Raw genomic sequence first — 13785 nt, forward strand, 5'->3', positions numbered from 1 at the left:
CAGCGCTCACTGGGACGGGGCCCGGGGCTTTCGCTGCCCTGGCTTCCCAGAGAGAAGGAGGAGGAGGGAGGGTGCTGTCGGCCCTGGCGCAGGACGGCAGCCGCCAGTCCGGTGGAACGTCCCTCAGGCAGCGCCCGGGCGCGATCAGTCTGAGGGCTTGGTGTCTCTGGCGGGGGGCAGTAACGCCGTTCCTCTCTTCTCAGGAGTGCCGGATCGCCCACCCCATCGTGAAGTGCACCTACTGCCGCTCCGAGTTCCAGCAGGAGAGGTACGGGAGGGAGCCCTGCCGCGGGCGGGGGGGACGTGCCGCAGGAACGGCAGAAACTCGCATCCACGGGGATGCTAAAGAGGGCAGAACCCCACCAAAACAACCTGCCCGTTCCCCTGCCAGTGTCACGTAAACCCGATGTTAGATTTGTTCATTTATTGTTAACTGCTTACCACAGCGTGTGTTTGCGTGTGTGTTTTCTAGTAATTGCATGGGAAAGAATTTCCAGGTGTGTTTGTCGCTGAATTCAACATTATACAATTTTGTCTTTAGCAAAACCAATACGATATGCAAGAAATGTGCCCAAAACGTGAAGCAGTTTGGAACGGTGAGTAGGCTCGTAGTTCTAAACATTGAAGTTAACTTCATTCACATTTTAAATTTTAAAAAGTTCTCTTGTAACTGAACTTCTTGTTTTTGGGGGAAAAAGGTTGCCTTTCAGAGAGGTGATGAAAATTACTGGCAGCTCTTGATTTCCTTCATGGCTTACAGTTTCTTTTTTCAAACTGAAATCCGTTGCGATTTTAAGTAGTTTAACAGTTATGAATAACTGCAATATAGCTATTCATAATAAAAACAGTGTTTTTTCACTTTATGCATGTAAAGTAATTATTTGCATATTCTCCTAAACATACACTTGATGGCAGAAGGACTGTTAGCTGTCTGTGTTTTTAATGAGTGGTAAACACAAAAATCTAGTAACACCACATACTTTGTATTGTGTAAGTCTTAAAAGTTTTAAATGCATCTTAATCATATTAAGCTATTAAGTAAAAAGATGTTTTGCATGTTAGCTGTACATTAGCATGTTACGTTGTATTTTCTCATCTTGAGTTTCAACTTCAGTTCTATTAGCAAAATTAGGTTTTTTAGTATATGAATACACACACTGTATCTGAGTGCCCTGCAGATACTGGTTTATAAAAGGTGTTGAAATGATCTTGTGAAACAAAAGTGCACAGCTTCTGTATACTTGACATAAACCATATTAGTTGAAATTCAGCTTATTTGAGAAATTTAACAGCTGTTGGTATGTAGCCAGGCAGTTTGCGAATGTAAATGTAAACTGAACAAAGAACGTTCTTTCAAAAACTTAAAATGTAGCATAATGGAGTGTAAGACAGATCCAACAGTGTTTTTTATCAGTAGTTCATCAAAAAGAGGAACTACACTGAAGGTAATCAGCTCTTCCTTACATGAAAACTGATAGAAATTTTATTTCCCAGCAGTTTATTATTCTAGTTGACTGCATGATGTAGAAGTTGATAACCTGACCTAGTGGTATCTGAAGTTGTGGGGTTTTTTTTCTGTTGTTTTGTTTTGCTTTTAAGTTTCCTGCAGAATTGTAGGGATCTGAACACTAACATGGGTTATATGAAGCCCTGGTAGTTTAGAAGCATCATTGTGTGATTTGAAATACTTGTGTTCATGACAGAAACTGTAGATGTATTAACTTCAGTTCAACTTACTGTTTTTCAGCCCAAGCCCTGTCAGTATTGTAATATTATTGCAGCATTTATTGGCACAAAATGTCAGCGTTGCACCAACTCGGAGAAGAAGTATGGCCCACCCCAGACCTGTGAACAGTGCAAACAGCAGTGTGCTTTTGATCGGAAAGAGGAGGGAAGAAGGAAGGTAGGCTTTGTTCCACAGCAGTAACGGCTTAGACATTATTTAATGACAGACAACATTCCTCCTTCCTAAGAGAAGGAGTAACAGGAATGTATCTTAAGTTCATTAATGTTAGACTAAAGTTGCTGTTCTTTACAATACTTCAATTAAATTTCATAACTTGCAGTTGTTACATTAGCTACTGAGCTAACTTACTTTAAATGAAATCACTCTTTTTGAAAATAAACTCAAGTATAAGCTGACAATCATGTAGCTGGGGAGCTGAGGTTAAGTAGCTGAATGGTTCCTGGTGCTTTGATATTTATTTATTTTTATTTTCCCATCCATTGGATGTTATGTATGTCCGTAACTTGAATTTGTCACTTTACCTCTTCTGATTTGCCTGCCTTACCTTAAAGTACAGTACCAGAGAGGTAGACTGCTCTGAGCAGCCGTTTGTGTTCTGTTTTCTTACATAGCTTTGGTGAGTGCCACTTTCTCATTCCAGAAGGTGCTGAGGAAATGACCTCAAAAGCTTCTTGCCTGAACCCAAGAATAATGCTGTTTTTACAGAAGAATTTACTTGATACAAGTAACCCGTTGGCTGGACATCTTGATTCTGCCTGGAATACGATGGGTTGAGAGAGGGTACATGGTGTCTAAACTAAAAATTGTTTTTTACTTTAAAAAGTTAGTCACTTCTGTGATATAGAGCGAGACCAGCTAAGACTGCTTGCTAGCATTACTTTTAAATAACAAAAAGAAATAGAATAAAATTTACTTTACTAAAAGATAATGTACATACATTGGAGATATGGTAGTGCTGTTTCATACCAAAGAGATGTCTGGACTTTTTCCCAAAGATAACAGATGAAGTGAAACACATTTTTCTTGCAAATATTGAAGTACATTTTTCTAATTCAAGTATACTTGGAAAAAAACCCTGCTATAAATTATTTCCCAAAAGGTCGATGGAAAGTTGTTGTGTTGGCTCTGCACGCTGTCCTACAAGAGAGTGCTACAGAAGACAAAAGAACAGAGGAAGAGCCTAGGATCTTCACATTCTAACTCCTCATCTTCATCTCTTACTGAGAAAGACCAGCATCATTCAAAACATCACCACCATCACCACCACCATCATCGTCACAGCAGCAGTCATCATAAGTAAGTATGTCACAAATTAAAGTAGCTGTTAGTACATCTTCCTCTTCTGTGTTCTGTTAGTACTGAGACCAAATCAAAAGAAATGAGAAATGCTGTTTAAAATACACCATCAAAAGCAGTAGCAGAATGCTGTTCTTCCATGGTCTGTAGAAATTCTTGTATTCTTACAGTTCAGATGACGAGAGGTTGCAAAAAGCAGAGATTTCTGATGATCATCAAATTAGTTGATGTTAAAATTGGTAGCAGGTCTAGAAAAGAAACTCACAGAATGGCTACTGTGTGGTAACTGCTATTTTACATGCATTTACTGTGGGTTAAAAGGAGTGTATTAGCAGTGAGCACAGAAGAGCTACTTCGCTCAGAATCCTCACCCTGATTTACTCCATCCTGATGTGTTTGTGTGCACATACTTGCAGTTAAATGGAGAAGCAGAAGCAACAGTGGGGGATCACCTTCAGTCTGGGGCCAGTTTGTATTTCTTTGCTGTTTTTTATACTCTAATCCTGCTGGAATAGGCAGTTTGTGAGTGGCTGTCACACAGACATAGGAAAATAACACTGTCAGTTCAGTTACTGGCAGTTTGGTTTCATTCCACACCGTTGTGTCCTGTCTTTTGCAACTTTTCTCAGCATGCCATCTCTGGATGTAGGATAAGCAGCATATTAAATTCAATGTACATACTAGTTTATCTGGTTATGAATCTCAGAACTGATTTGTTTTTTATGCTAGCATGTCATAATTCTTATTGGTAGGCTTACAGCAGCGTAACTTTAGAACTCTTTACATTATTTTTATTTTTGTGTTGGATAGTGCTGCAATGGTAATGACCTTGACCCCAGACACACAAACACTTTTGTAAGCTTCATTGTAAGCTTCAATTTTTCTTATAATTTTCCATTTTGAGTCACACTTGACTGACTAAGTGTGACTTGAAGATGGAAGAAAAATAGGCTGAAATTAGGACAATACTCCATATATACTTTAAAAAAATATTGTGTGTGTGTGTTAGGAATCGGAAGAAGAAAATTATTCTTGTCATGCAGAGAATTATTGTACTGTTCCCGTTCTCAAATCTCTGTTGAAAATCAAGATACAAGCTAAATCTAATTTCATGCACGTGGCAGAGATGGAGTAAGGATTAATTAAAAAACGTTACCTCTCTACTAGAGAACAGAGCTTCTAATATACTCAAGAGTTATAACAATAAGCAGATCTCTATACAGATCACAATGTTCCCAGTTCGGCACCTTTTTTCTATAGGCTGTCATGGGTCCATTGCTTCTGGTCGAATAAATACGACTCTCCCTCCCTATCCATTTCAGTTATTGTTAAGATGACACAGTAGAGACAGTGAGGTAAAAATACAGATTCATCAAACTATTTCATTTAGTGCAGTCTTCTACATCTTACTATTTCTTTATCAATGGTGTTTATTAAAATTCTTTTTGAAATTATTGAAAACCAATCTTTAGACCTGAAAAACAGCTATTTTCAGGGATCCAGAACTTAGCTTTGCTCTTATGCCATCACATAAACACAACTTTAGGCAATGTTCATATGGCAGTATGGGAATCCTAGGAATGCTCTGTTAGACAAGCTTGCTGAGTACAAGATTAGCAATATAAAATTCTCAAAAACTGGGAGATACCAAAAGCTGTCAGTCTGGAAGTCTACCCCTTCTATCTTACAATAGTGTAAACATTTAGCTAACAAATATTTTTTTAGCATCCTGACATAGTAAATAGAGATCATGAATATGATAGATGATATGACTGTTCAACTGAGAATTCATAATTGCTCATTTTTTTGTATTAAAAAAGAGGTATATATCTATATTTCTCAAGTATAGATACTATTCACATAAACTTAGAAATAATGGCATGTTTGGTCAGCTAACAAATACATTTCACGTTTCAGAATCGGCAGTCTGAGTCCAGAACAAGATCAGGGACTATGGAAACAGAGGTAAAGATTGTATTATTAATTAATTTGCTTTTTATTTATCTTGCAGTTTCATTTAAAGGACTTTGTTTCTTGCATTTCTGGCTAGTCTCTAGCATTTCAGCTAGGACCATGAGTTAGTTATTTTACATGTACCAAATGGTGATATTAGAGAGTTATATAGTATGAGGCTTTAGGTTTACATTTTGTTTGATTTCAGCCATAAATCCTCTGCAGCTATTCAGAATGAAACTCCAAAGAAAAAACCCAAACTGGAATCCAAGCCATCAAATGGAGATAGGTAAAGTTATATTTTTGTAAAGCTGAGCCATTTCAACCAAATAAAGCACTGATTTGTGGCCAGTTGCCTCTTTTTCCATTTTTTTTGTCTGAAGAATGAGGGAGGTGAAACTATTGTCCAGCCAGACACATTATGGGGTGGCATCTGAGTGCTGTCAGTCAACTAAATGACTTCATAAGCAGAAAGCTGGCACTGTGTTCCTGCTTTTAAGCTGTTTGGGGCAGAATTTTAAAAAGCTTATGTGCGAGGCAACAGTTATCAACCAAACAGTATTCCCTAACATCGGTGTTCTGCCAATTAGATGTACGGTTGAACCTGGTATCTAGAGAAGTCTTTTGGACTGTAATGTGCGAGTCTGAATCTTTATTTTGTCTCTGGCCAAATAGTTGGAATAAAAGTAAAAGTGGCTGCTTCAGTCAAAGGTATTTGTCCCCCTCAAAGCTAATACTTAATTATATTTCTGCAGGTGTATGTAATGTGTGCCATTAGTAAGGTAATTTGCCAGTTGCATCCATTTCTGTCAGGTACATACTTTTTTTGCATTAGTCCTTAAGGATGTTTGTGGAATAATTAATTATCCAATTTGAATTTTAAAAAAAGTTACTGTTTTTTCCTGTTGATGTTGCAAGTAACTATTGTTTTTTATTTTTAGTAGCTCTATAAATCAGTCAGGAGACAGTGGGGGAACTGACAACTTTGTCCTCATAAGTCAGCTGAAAGAAGAAGTAATGTCACTTAAACGTCTTCTCCAGCAGAGAGATCAGACTATTCTAGAAAAAGATAAAAAGGTAAAAGTTGCACCTGCTTAATAAGAACTTTATCATTGTGTTTTGTATTTTGTAGACTACTAACAATGTCAAAACAGTGAAATAAAACAAAAATCACTTTATGTAGCAGCTAATCAGATCTTGCCATTTAAAGGACAAGTTTGGAACATTTGCATCATGAATATATTTTGTCTCTAAGTCAAAGAGGCATTCGTCTTAACTCACTTCAGCCATCTGGAAGCTAGCCATTTGCTTCACTGTTGCTCAGACTGCGGGCCATGAATGATGGATAAAATGTATGTTTTACGTATTTTAAATCAAGTCACGGCAGAGATCCTGGATACCTACGTAGACTAATGGGCACACAAGGGAAGAGGAGGATTAAGAGTAGTAACCATTCTGATTTAGCATAGTTCTTGTTTAGTTTTAAATAAAGCAACTATAACCATAGTTAATGAGTTGGTGTCCAAATTTACAGGTAAAGTGTTTGAAAAGTAAGTGTTCTGATTTTTAAAGATTAGTACCGTAATTAGTGGCATATTGTGTAGTGTGGGTTACCAAGTCTTTAGGTATGGTTAGAGACTAGAAGAAAAGCTTGGATTAGATGTCTGGCAGTCAATAAGAGTTAAGCAAAATAGTCAGGCCTAAGTGAGAACCACTCATATGAAAAAGTCACCCTTCAAGCAACCTAATGACTAACAGGAAAAGAGAAATAACTACAAGTGCGTACTTTGCTCTGTCTTTATCAGAGCTTATTCCTCTGCCATCTGATTAACTAGATGCTTTTGAGACACTGTCTGTAACAGTGACTGTAGAATGTCTGTTCAGGATTGGGTAGGTCATGGAATTGTATTGAAAATAATTACTATATTTTCAAGTAAAATTTTGATTATAGAATGGTGGTGTATCAAAACATTGATAGTTATGCAAGGCTTATTGATCCTGAAAGGAAAATGCTTCCACTTTTAAACCATAGTTCAGTACCATCATTTCTGCACTTAAATGTGTTGTATAAAGGATATTGAACCTTTTCTTCATTTCTATAACACTTACAGTATACCTAGTGTTGGAAGTACTTGCTGTTTCAAGCCTTTAAGTGGTTAATGTGAAAGACCTGGCAGTTTGTCATGGATTCTCATTAGGTGTTTTCTTCAAAATACAGACATTAAGGCCCTGATTTCTCCCTTATAAAGTCTGTAGAAGAGCATAAGTCAGTAGGAAAGTCACTTGCCTCTTTTCATATTTGACCTACTGGGCAAATCTAACAAAAGAGTTAGTAATGTCCTCTACTTCTGCATAACTATGGGAGTAATTTGGTTTGTGCTGTTTCCATAGGGAGAGCATCCAATAATTTTAATATCCCCACTCCTAAAACAATTTCTTTGACCTCAGAGTTCTTTCAACTTAAACTCCTCTGGGCATGAATTGCTCGCTTGCAGAATGTCACTTTCTTCAGGTGCTGCGGCAGGGAGAATAGCTGAATACATCGTACAATGTTTGCATAGCTGAAAAATTTACAACAAATGAATGCACTGCAGATTTTGACTGTGAGATAGTAATGTAGAGGCATGTACTGGGATAGAAGCCTGAGCCAGACCTGCGGGGGATTCTTGCTCAGATCTTGTCCCAAGGTTTGAGTTGGGACAGCATTTGAACACTCCAAAAGGAGAACTTCTGAAACGTGTAACTTGTGGCAATGAAACCATCTTGGAACACTCGCTTTATGGACAATCCTCATTCATCATTTTTTGTTATGAGTTAAGATCTCAGCCATGTCATTACTAGTGCTTGCTGTTTGCAGTACTACCCTTAATTTGCTTTCTGGACAAAATATTAGTGAGATGCCAGGGCATTACTGTGCGTCCCTGAGACTTGGAAGGGACCACAATTTGCTGAATGTTCACAGGTAGTGCTTTTGCCTAGTTAATTGCATACTTTACTGTGGAGCAATACTACCACTATATTTTTTGAACCTTAGTTTGTGGTATGTGGTTTTGTACGATACTGTGGAATCTACAACAGCCATAAGTACATACCTTGAGCTGCAGTCTGTGCACAATGAGGTGTATATCCTTGTATCAAGATACCTGCATTTTATTTTAGGACCATTTGATTGACAGTTCTTTTCAATACTTTCTTTTACAACATGTGTTTTGTCATACACTAAGGTTGTCAATAGCAGTCTTGGTAGTTTTTTCAGCAGTGTATCCTCTAGTTTGTTAGAGCAGGCATCTTTGCTAGCAAAGAGGCTTCATTTCCTTATAAATCCAAATTGACTGGAGAGGTTCAAAACAGCCAGGTGAATCTGGGGTGCTTCGAGGAACTAAACTTTTTAAAGCAGGGGTTCCTAGAACGTCTGTGTCCATATACAACAAACTGTTGGTAGTTCACCCAGCTGCACATGCTTCCAGGAGAAGTATTCAGCTGCTTGGGTAGAAGCATGTATCATGATTTAGAAATGCCTCCCTTGGTGTATGTCACCTGGGTCTCTGCCTGTCTCGGGAGAGACCCAGTGACAGCAGCACTACACTGTACACTCAGAATGTAACTCAGAACGTAAGTTAAGTCATTTTAATTGCACATTTCTAATAACTCAATTTAATTCACTAGTGTGGATTGAGTAGCAGTGAAACTCTGTAATGTATACTTCTGTTTAGGGTAAAATGTGGCATAAAAACACAAAGGAATCCTTTCTGGGGTTTTTTAATATGGAGGATTTTTCATGTGTTACCATACCAAGTAACTGAAGAGACATAACTGCAGGTTGTGATAAGTATCTCATAGCTGAAAGGACAGCTAAGATTCATTAGCTTGGTATTTAATTTATTTTTATTTTTTTTTAAGGATTAACCTTCTTTATACCAAATCCTGAGCAAACAATGAGATTATATTAGTACAGTTCATGTAAGATAGACATAATTACTTTTCCAGCTACTTCTCAAGTGCTGAGTAGTCAATACTACGAAAGTAAATAAATACAGTGTTTCGTGAGATTCCTGAGGATTCTGTAAAGATTTCACAGATTGATGAGGAGATGTAAACTGTAGCAGTCCAAGGAATCTGCATAAGAATTTGTCTTTTCAGTTGACAGAACTGAAGGCAGACTTCCAGTACCAGGAGTCTAACTTGAGGACAAAGATGAACAGTATGGAGAAAGCTCACAAGGAAACTGTGGAACAGTTGCAGGTGAGTGATTGCTTATCAGTAGCTGAGAAGTACTTCAAGTGGAATTACGTATTCAGGCTGTTCACTCACAGCAATGAAACAGTACCAAGTTCTTGAATAATCATTACCACATTTAACTTCAGATGCACTGTACAGCAGTTCTTCAGTGAACAGACAATCTGCAGATAAATTAAACTCACTGTACAAATTGCTTTCTAACTTTAAGAGATAGAGGCTTACCTCACATGCTTTCAAAAAGATTATGTTTATATTTTGTGTCTGTTCTCTGATACTTAATTGTCAGTGTGCTATTGATCTGAACTAATGACTCACTGTAACACCATTGACAGTTAAATGCCCCTTGTTAAAGCATACTTTATCAGGAAGAAGGCCTGAATTAGCTGCCTTATCAATCACAGACTGAACATGTAGTCAGTGCAATGTCTCATACTAAATTTTGCAATACAGGGAATGTGGTTAGCTTTTCTGTTGAAGATGGAATATGCATATCAAAAAAGTATAAAAATTTTTGAAAAGTGATCATTGCCTTTGAGTATTGTCAGTGTGTACATTTTGAGAATTTTTTTTATAAACACTATGAGACATTAGTGCATGTCACTACTCTCTGAGCCATTTGGGTAATTCATAAAACTTTTTTTATTTGTATTGCAGGCCAAAAACAGAGAACTGCTGAAACAGGTTGCAGCTTTGTCAAAGGGTAAAAAGTTTGATAAAAGTGGGAGTATGCTAACATCTCCTTGAGGAACTGGTTGTTCATGGAGTTTGCTACTCAATGTGAACTTGAGTAATTCTGTGAAGCCCTTAAAATCCTGTGTAGTGGAAAAAGTATTTTTGCACACCAGATTAGTTGGCATGTTTCCTACACATTTTTATAATCAATATGCAGCCTTTTTTAGTTACTGTTCGGATGAAATACTTCAACTGGCTTGAAGAATGTTTTTATTTTTTTGATATTGGAAACTTTTTGCCAGCAATAGTATTAAACAGTTGCATAGAGAACATAGCAATGCTCTCTCTAAAAGGACAACATGCAATAACGAACTTGGTGTAATTTTTACAAAGCAGCAACTGAGTCTTTTAAAGTACACTGATGTCAGCCAAAAGTTTGTGAATCTGCGGTGACACCGAACACTGGTTTCTGGCAACTGTTCTTTTACTTTGTATCAAAATACAAATTAAAATTGCAGTCATGGTGCTCAAATGAAACTAAAAAAAGGCATATATGTATGTGTAAATACAACTGTAATGGTTATATTCTTAGTTATAACAAGTAATTAGTGTTTTACATTCTTGTGATAGGAATTTACTGAAAGATTATCTATTGTACAGTAACAGAGGCAGTGTGGTTTTTGTAAGATTTACTGTAGATTTTTTTCTTGCAAGTGCCTTTCTCCAACTGTTTATTTATAGGAATGTTGGTATTTTGTACATAAGGTTTTTATGTTTTAAAGTCATGTCTAATAAATGTTGTATGTAAATATAAATGTGTGTACAGAGGAATCTGAAACAAAGATCAAAGTGGCTAGTGCAGTGCTTGAAGCAGCATTAAGAGCTAGCGAACTGATGGACAGTGAGTATTGGCTTTAGATGACCTTTGTAGCTTGTGTCTGCGGGGTGTAGAGTTTTGTTAGTGCTGCTCATGCCAAACACTTCCTGAGCAAAAAATGAGATGTGTTTTGCCACACTGGAGTTTAGTGGTTTGTTTATATATTTTTCCCACTTGGCACAGTGCTAATTTTAATTCCATAGCAGACATTGTACTCCCAATGTCGCATCCTTAATTAGGGATGTACACTCAAAATTTAAAAAAAATTATTCCCCATTGTCTGATTTATTGTACTTAGTTATATTGCAAGATTCTCATCCCTTAGTAAAGGTACACAATGAGAAAAGAGTAGCCAAAACTCATGGTCTTGAAATGAATTAAGGGAGTGGAGTCAAAGGGTGGCTTGTTTTAATGTTTTGGGTAGATTTTGATTCTAAATTACATCAGTTTAAGTTTAGCTATGCTCCTTATGGACATTTGTCATATTCAGAAATTTCTATTAAACAATTTAATACATACCCCAAGGTCTCTGTTCAGGAAGATGAGTTATGAATCACCATAAACTGAGGTAGAATAATGTAAGTAAAAGTTTAGTTCAGCTCTGAGTACTGATTGGTAACAGGGTAACTGCTTATATTTCAATAAGCTTAATTGTGTAGAATAAGCTACACATCTTTTAAGTAAAGAACTAAAATTTAAAATTCCTTGGCTGTCCACCCAGGTACTGGTCTATGAGCACCTTTTCAGTAGTTCAAACAAGTTCCAGCAGTGACAGACTACTGAGTAATTTGGAAAAAATCAAGCAAGCTTGTTTTGTATCATATACCTGTATTTTTATACCCTAAAATCAACTTTGTGTGTTTTTAAATGTCCTCCTTTAAACTTGCTAAACTAGGGTAGAGAATGCTACTATCTTTGGGGGATGTTACTATTTTTTTTAATTTATAAATTTGTTACTTTCATTAATCCAGAGTTTGTATTTTGATACTGGTTTTTTTCCCCATTGAATGTTGACCCATGTTTGGTGAAATTGGTTTTAAAGCATAACAAATTAAAATGTTCAAGCTGCAATAAGGACATTTTAAAGAAACAAACACAAGTTCTACATTAGAAGTAATTAACTTTATAAATCCCAGTCTGAAAAATTTTTAGGGGCTTCACTTTGTTTAGTTCTAACTAAATACCTGTGGATTTTCTTCTATAATCTCAGTCTTAACATGAATTTTTTAAAGTTGTAAGCTAGCCAGCTGAATCCCAGTCCTGAAAATAGCATCCTGGAGCTGTAGATTATTGGCATAATAAACTGATGTTCTTTAAATGTGGATCTGCAAGGAGATTGTTGTACTGTTTTGTGCTTTTTAGCCTGTTTTCAGATGTTGATTAGCATTGACCAATAACAGCAATTTTGGCTCAAGTTATTTATGTATTTTAAGCCTGTGAATATTGCGACCCCCTTTTAGATAGAATGTCTAAATACACGTTCTGCGGTGAAGTTATTCAGCTGTCCACATGTATAGACTATTGGAATACTGTACTGGCACACGTCTGACCGTTGACATTTTGTACCTTTTCTAAATCCAATGTTTCACAATAAAATCTTGTCAAAACATTAATCTGTCCTTTTAAAGTTACTCAGAAATTATTACTTTATGTTAATCCTTCACGCTGTGTCACTCACAAAAAAAAAATCTGTGGCTCAAAAAGAGACAATTTAATATTTGCATTTAGTATTTAGATTTCTGGGATGATGAGACACCTTAGGCTGTCTACAAATTGTAACAAATTAGAGCTTCAGATTAATTTTTCTGATTAAAATATTTTTGTTTTCTAAACTGGATTATAACACATAGAAATATTTTCTCACAGAGAAGAAAAACCCTTAACTGAAATCTAGTGGCATTTAATAGAGTTTAACAGAAAGTTTATATTTTGTGTAACATTAGCACTTATGTTTAAAAGTGCCTGAATTTCAGTCTGTTAACCATGTGGTTGTTCTTTCTTCACGTACGTCGTGTACAAGGTAGGTGACTCTGAGATTTGAAGTGACATTGGTAATTTCTATGTCCATTCCCATTCTTGTGCCAGGAGGAGTTGGGCGCCTGCACGACGTGCTGTGGGTCACAGTGGCTCTTGCTGTTTAGAGCACTTGTGCTGCAAATTGTAGGTCTCGTTTCATATTTTTCTCAGCTTTCAGTCTTCATCTTTCTGCAGTCCAGCAGAATAATTCTCATTCAAGAATTCAAGTTCAGAATAAAAATTAAAAAACCAAACCCAAACCAACAAGGGAGTAAGATTCAGTAGCTTTCTGGTCAAGGCAATTATCTAGAAAGGGGAAATCCTTGCATTTCAGAGCCCTGTTCTTAAAACTGTGTATATTTTATGTATAATGACTAATACACTATTCTAACATTAAATTGTTCTTAGCCTCACTTTCATGCAAGATTGCAATGGCTTTGTTAAAGCCATTCATTTTTTAAGCTTAGAGCAAGTCAAAACCATTTGTGGTACCTAGTGTAGACGTGGCTTCTGCAGGACACATGCCAAACCTGTGTAACTGGCCATGTAACAGATTGATCCACTCAAAAATTTTGCATCATTTGAAGCAAATTTCCTTAAGGATTATTTAAATTGATAAAACCTGTGTGTAGGTGCTTAGGCAGTTAAGTAGCTTCAGGAGCTCTGAGTCCACTGCATTTAAAAATTCAAAGGCTTTTTAACAGGTCTTGGATTCCAAAGGCCAAACCGTAGTAGAGGGGGAAAGTGTTTACATATGCCAATAGAGTATACAAAAGAAATTTTAGCTTTCCTCTTGGAAAAGGTGTTGATATATAAAATTATTTCTGTTTAATTCCACAGAAGTAGGGGGAATCAGGCAAGGGGTGTTATTGAGGTGGAAAGAGGAGATATTGGAGATGCTCCTGGGGAAAGCAGCAGGGTAATGGAGGTATAAAGGCTAGGAGGGAAGTGAAACCTCTAAGAAATGATGTTACTCATTTAAGTG

At 36.8% G+C, this 13785-nt stretch overlaps 1 protein-coding gene across 1 annotated transcript; it reads left to right on the forward strand.

Moving 5' to 3' along the window:
- Positions 1-203: 203 nt before the first annotated feature.
- FAM76B (family with sequence similarity 76, member B) lies at positions 204-10716 on the forward strand (the record flags this gene model as incomplete). The annotated part of the gene is made up of 9 exons (XM_010191654.1): positions 204-268; positions 542-596; positions 1748-1903; positions 2847-3043; positions 4961-5008; positions 5205-5285; positions 5938-6073; positions 9137-9238; positions 9890-10716. Coding segments are annotated over 9 exons (930 nt in total), but the record flags the coding sequence as incomplete, so codon positions are not given.
- Between the last annotated feature and the right edge of the window lie 3069 nt (positions 10717-13785).

Source organism: Mesitornis unicolor, unplaced genomic scaffold, assembly GCF_000695765.1.
Source record: "Mesitornis unicolor isolate BGI_N332 unplaced genomic scaffold, ASM69576v1 Scaffold49699, whole genome shotgun sequence".
NCBI lineage: Eukaryota > Metazoa > Chordata > Aves > Mesitornithiformes > Mesitornithidae > Mesitornis > Mesitornis unicolor.